This window comes from Parasteatoda tepidariorum, chromosome 10 (assembly GCF_043381705.1).
Source record: "Parasteatoda tepidariorum isolate YZ-2023 chromosome 10, CAS_Ptep_4.0, whole genome shotgun sequence".
Lineage (NCBI taxonomy): Eukaryota > Metazoa > Arthropoda > Arachnida > Araneae > Theridiidae > Parasteatoda > Parasteatoda tepidariorum.
The window spans coordinates 77,143,294-77,149,073 of NC_092213.1; the positions used below are offsets into that span (position 1 = coordinate 77,143,294).

At 29.5% G+C, this 5,780-nt stretch overlaps 1 protein-coding gene across 5 annotated transcripts in view; it reads left to right on the forward strand.

Annotated features, from left to right (window-relative positions):
• LOC107445767 (uncharacterized) overlaps positions 1–5,780 on the forward strand; it is an 86,624-nt gene that overhangs the window by 27,152 nt on the left and 53,692 nt on the right. For all 5 annotated transcript variants that reach the window (XM_071186495.1, XM_071186497.1, XM_071186498.1 and 2 more), the window contains 2 exons: positions 2,514–2,677; positions 5,360–5,543. In XM_071186495.1, the coding sequence (XP_071042596.1) occupies positions 2,514–2,677; positions 5,360–5,543 (348 nt within the window). The remainder of the gene's footprint in view (positions 1–2,513; positions 2,678–5,359; positions 5,544–5,780) is intronic.

Below are 5,780 nucleotides of genomic sequence, written 5' to 3' on the forward strand. Positions count from 1 at the left end.
TGTAAGTTAGTTTCTAAAGTTTTTTAATTTTATATCTTATTTTACTATAATGTGTTACTCTATGTTAGTACCAAGCCTATAAGTTAATTTCTAAAGTTTTTTAATTTTATATCTTATTTTACTATAATGTGTTACTCTATGTTTGTACCAAGCCTGTAAGTTAGTTTCTAAAGTTTTTTAATTTTATATCTTATTTTACTATAATGTGTTACTCTATGTTTGTACCAAGCCTGTAAGTTAGTTTCTAAAGTTTCTTAATTTTATATCTTATTTTACTATAATGTGTTACTCTATGTTTGTACCCAGCCTGTAAGTTAGTTTCTAAAGTATTATAATTTTATATCTTATTTTACTATAATGTGTTACTCTATGTTTGTACCAAGCCTGTAAGTTAGTTTCTAAAGTTATATTATTTCATTTCTTACTTTACTTTAATGCATACATTTTTCGCAAAAATCTTTTGTCGATTTACGTTTTATTTAATACTTTGAAACACTTAAATTTGTAGAAATATAAAATTACGCTAGTATCGAAAAAGTTCATTTTGTCTTTTGAAGCGTTAATTTATTAGCACTTGTACAATGAATTATTAAACATTATTTGCCACCCTGACGACTCTTTTTTCGGTGTTAACAACGCTGAATTAACTTATATTGCACACTATCATATTAAAAATTGTATTATTTTCATTTTTAAAACAAACGTTATTATCATTCCGGCGTTTCCATTAATCAATTTCGTGTCGGTGAATAGTGAAGTATTGAAATCAAATTTTTTTGTCCCCTTTCCAATTAGCTAAAGAACTCAAATCTCCACTGAAAATCCGTACGGGATGACAATGTGAATTTCCAATCGTTTTCTGTCCACAAAATATTACATTTTTCTGGGGTTTTCTTAATTTTTAATTCTTTAATTAATTGCTTTAAAAAAAGCTTGTTCACTTCTTTATTTTTTAATATTTTTCGTTACTGTAAGGATCGTTTATTTTAATTCACCTTTCATAATGCTATAATAGAATAATTCTTCATATATTGAGGGAAAAAGTAAAAGAATGGAACAAGAGAATCTAAGAAATGAATCAGTGAACAGGCGTATTAATGAATAAAATTTATAAACACATAATTTGCATACTTCCAAATGACAAGAAATTTATCTTTATATCAAGTGGTATTAAGTTATTTTACCTTTATATTTTCGATTTACTAAATTTGATTTACAAAAACTGTGACCACCACTAAATGAGGGCAATTTTGTGGATAAAAAAAAAGCACAATTGAGTTCCTTAGCTATAAATTATGTATAATGAATAGTTAGGTTTAGCATCTATGAATATTGCATTCAACGACCCCAATTTTTATTATTATTTCATTGGCAAAAAGTTTCACACCAAAAAATGTAGATTTAATTTAGAAATATAAAAATAACCGTCTAATTTCATTTTGCTACGAAATTTATCATCCTAATTTATTTAACGAATGCACTAGGTAGAGTTAAAAGGCATGCAAATGAACTTAATGTATCATTTGTAATAGTTTTCTAGTTCATGAATACTAACAATGTTTTTTTTTCTCATAAGACGTTTATTTATGTGCAAGTATGCATGTAAGATATTGATATGTAGATCTTTTGACAGTTTTACACAGTTTCAATATTTGTTTAATCATATATTTCATAAATTTATTTTTTCAACAGTTATTATACTAAATTTAATTTTAAATGAAATGCCTTTTAGATTTAATCATTCATACAAAATACAGAATTATTTAATTTTAAATTAAAAATTTCTTCGTATTTGGTGGAAATTTTAATCCAAAAGAATTCGGAATTGGAGTTAGCACGATGAACAGTAGAATCTTAATGCCAATGTGGAAATGTATGTGTTACTCAATATAGAATTGTATGTTTCTTGTTTCACTCAAAAATTCCCAAAAATATAATTCAACTTCACATTTTCATATTATTTACCCCTTGACGCAGACGGGACACCGGTGTCTCGTGTATATACATAGATTTTACTGATATTCTAATTACAAGTAAACATATATTTTGATTTTTTTTTACTTTAAAAAAAGTTATATTTGTGAACAATTATATTTGTATTAAAATATAAAATTAAAAAAAAAGCAGTTTGGAACTTTTTTCCATTCATATTTGAAAATTCACCAACAATTGATTTTGTACAGTAAATAAATTTCAATGATGAATAACTGTTTCTTTCAGATTTAAATAACTGCAAATAAATTAACATTTAGAAAATTATTGTGGATCATGTTTGGAAGATTTTAGCTCAGAATAAGACACCGATATTTAATGCTGCTTACATAACCATAGATTAAATATAATTTTTCAATGATCTGGTTTAATACAAAATAATGAAAGAAGTATGAAAAGCATGTTTATTGAAAATTCCCCGTAATAGGGCTATTAAAATCATTAAAACAAGTCATTGGTAAAACGATAAATATCAGCAAACGATAAAAATCAGTGTTCTTAAACTTAAATTATTTTTACAGGGCCAATTCAATCTCAATGCTTGGATTTAAAGGAACTGAGTGGCAACATCACCGAAACTTATCCGGGTCCCAGAAACTACAGATATAACAAATGTTGGAATATTTTAAATCCTGATAATAACTTGCTGGAAATTGAACTGAAACACCTGGATTTTGAAAGAAAGGTATTTTCTGGTATTTATAACTTTCGTATTAACGCATTAAAAATAACAGGAAATTGGACAAAAATGCAAAGTATTATAATCAATAAATAAAAATTTTTTCGAAGAAGATATAAAAATGCTAAATGTAAACATATAAATAATGCAGCAAAAATATTTTTTAAGTTAACATTTGTTCTCCACCATTCACAAATAGAATAAATCTTGTGTTGAATGCGGAATTAGGTAAAGAGTAGAAAATATAGAATTAAGTTAAGTCAAGATAAATAGTTTGCCACTACAAAGGAGAAAAGTTAAATATTTTTCAATTCACTATGTCTGATTTTCAAGAAAAAACTTGATGTTTCTCTACTTCAATAAATTGAAATTTCATTCTTCTTTTATCATAGCAACGTCACTTTTTCTTCTTGTAATACTTTATTGATTTCTATGCTCTATGGCAGGGATGGGCAAACTTTTTCGGTTGAGGGCCAAAAATCGAAAGAAAAAAAGTTGGGTGGGCTAAGTAAAAACTTCTAAAATTGGAAGAAAAAAAACGATATACAAGTTTTAATTTAAATATTAAATATGATGAATGAAATTACGATTTCATTTTTAAAAGTTCCTTATACTGAGGTTCCAAGTGATGTACTTATTTTAAGGAAACAGGCTAAATGTTTGTCCGTTAGTCTACTTCTGAAATGATTTTTTCTAAGGTTCATAGTTGAAAACACTTGTTCACATTTATAAGATGAAGGAAACATAGCACTGATTTTCTGAGCAAGAGATATTAAATTTGAGAAACTAGCTTTTGGTAATGATTTGTAAAACTCAAACTTTGGCATGATTTGCAAAACTCAAACTGCTTCAGATAGCGCCAATCTACGGCTATTCTACAGGATGTTCCAAAATTATCTTTACAACTTCAAAAATTCATAACTTCGAACATAAACAAGATATTTATATTCTGTCTTTTGCATGTATTACTGCAACTAATAAAGTTTTTTTCTCAATAGGCTGAAAAGTTTTAAGTGAGGATATGGACACCACAACAGAAAGCTCAAAGCGTCTCATGACCGTATTCGCTCCACATTTTCTGGACTTGTGCTGGGTCGTCCGGCTCTACTTTTATGCAATACTGATCCGGTGCTCATGAAGCTTGTGTGCCATGCACGGATGGAGGGTCTGGATGGTGGGTCTCTTTGGAAATTTGCCCTGAAGTTCCGTTGAACCTGTGTATCTGATTTCGTCTCTATGAACCATGAGACGAATTGAGCTTTCTGTTGTGGTGTCCACATCCTCACTTATAACTTTTCAGCCTATTGAAAAAAAACTTCATTAGTTGCAGTCATACATGCAAAACACAGAATAAAAATATCCTAATTATGTTCGAAGTTATGAATTTTTGAAGTTGTAAAGATAATTTTGGAACACCCTGTATAAAGAATTTCTGCATTCAAAATTTTACCAATTCACCAATTTTACCAAAAATAGAGAAAGTAAAAACGTCACCAGTACCAGTACTTTGTTAAAAAAGAAAGAACAAAAATAGCTTTAAGCAAGGTAGACAAGAAAAAGGATGTATATTGTTTATATTCGACATGGATTAGCAAGTTAAAATTTTATCCACGGGCCGGATAAAATCTTCCGGCGGGCCACGGTAGGCCCGCGGGCCGTAGTTTGCCCATCCCTGCTCTATGGTAACTGATTATAAATAGTTCTATTTAGAATGAAAACTGGGATTACAATCTGTTAAAACAGTTTGCTTAATACCCGAACTTTTAATTCAACAATTTTCTTTGAAAGAAATGGAATTGCCCGAAAATGTGTGTTTAAGCGAAAACTTTGTGTTTCATAACGGTACAAATGTGAAACTTTTCATAACTGCTACAACCAGAAATCTTCAACTTAAATTTAGCCACTATCTTACCAATTTGAGTTTTTAGAATTTAACGGAAGCTCTGTATCTGATGCCAATGCAGCAATAGTAGTACTTCATTTGCGTCACTTTAGTGCTACACAGTGGACTATTGGCGACGGCACAGGAAACATTCTCGGATCATCCGAAGATGTGTCATCACAACTTTAATCCCCATTAGTAGCTTGACAATCTGCGCGTGAAGCCAATCACTTTATGGCAGAACAGTAACAAATACCGATACCGCAAAACTCAGGTACCTAGGCAGGCTAATTTAAATGGTCAATCAACCGACCACTTCGGTGGTCTATTGGGAACCGTGTTTTACAATCAGTGCAGTGTATGAATGATACCAATTCATGTTATAATTGTTTTCTTCCTGTAAAAATTTTAAAAAATATTGTAACTTAACAATCATAAAACTAAAAAGAGAATCGCAACAAAATGAAGTAAAGATTTAAAAGACTATTTCCTTCAATTAGGCAAAAGGAATAAAAAATTTAATGTTATCAGACCAAAAATAAAAAATGCAATTAATTCCTTTTTATCACCGCTAAAAAAACCACCTCACTTCTCTCGAAGATGATGAACCCTGCGTCAATCAACAATCAATTCATCACTTTTTTCATATATTTTTATCACTACAAAAAAATATATCATCAAACTTTCTTGCGATTTTTGCATTAGGTCTGGCAAGGTACAAAACTGTTATCTCCTTGCTTAGTCAGTATTTTTATTATTTATTTAGTTATTTATTCATGTATTTATTCATTCATCTATTTATTTAGTCTTGTAGTTACGTTTACCTGACCATCACAGCCAACAGGACTGGAGAAAGAGTGAAGTGGTGTGGCAACAACGATGAAAGGAAGCCAATAGCTGTCCACTCAAATGTCACTGTTCATTTCTATGTTGATACATTCGAGCTTACTCCATTGAGTCGAGAACATTTTGAAATAATCTACAACATCGGTAAGCATCAATAATTATTTTTTTTAAGTCTCTTTCCTTTTTTATATGTTTCAGCAAAGGTAACAAAACAACGTCCACCATCCTCGCTTAAGAACAGATAAAAAAAAGTGAGAAATTGATAGCTAAATTATTTCGTTTCAAGTATTACTTATATTGATATTCTCATGTAATGGTCAGCGTTTAGGTTTTTTCTAAAGAAGATTTGCCTCAGTGTTAGCAAATATATATATATATATA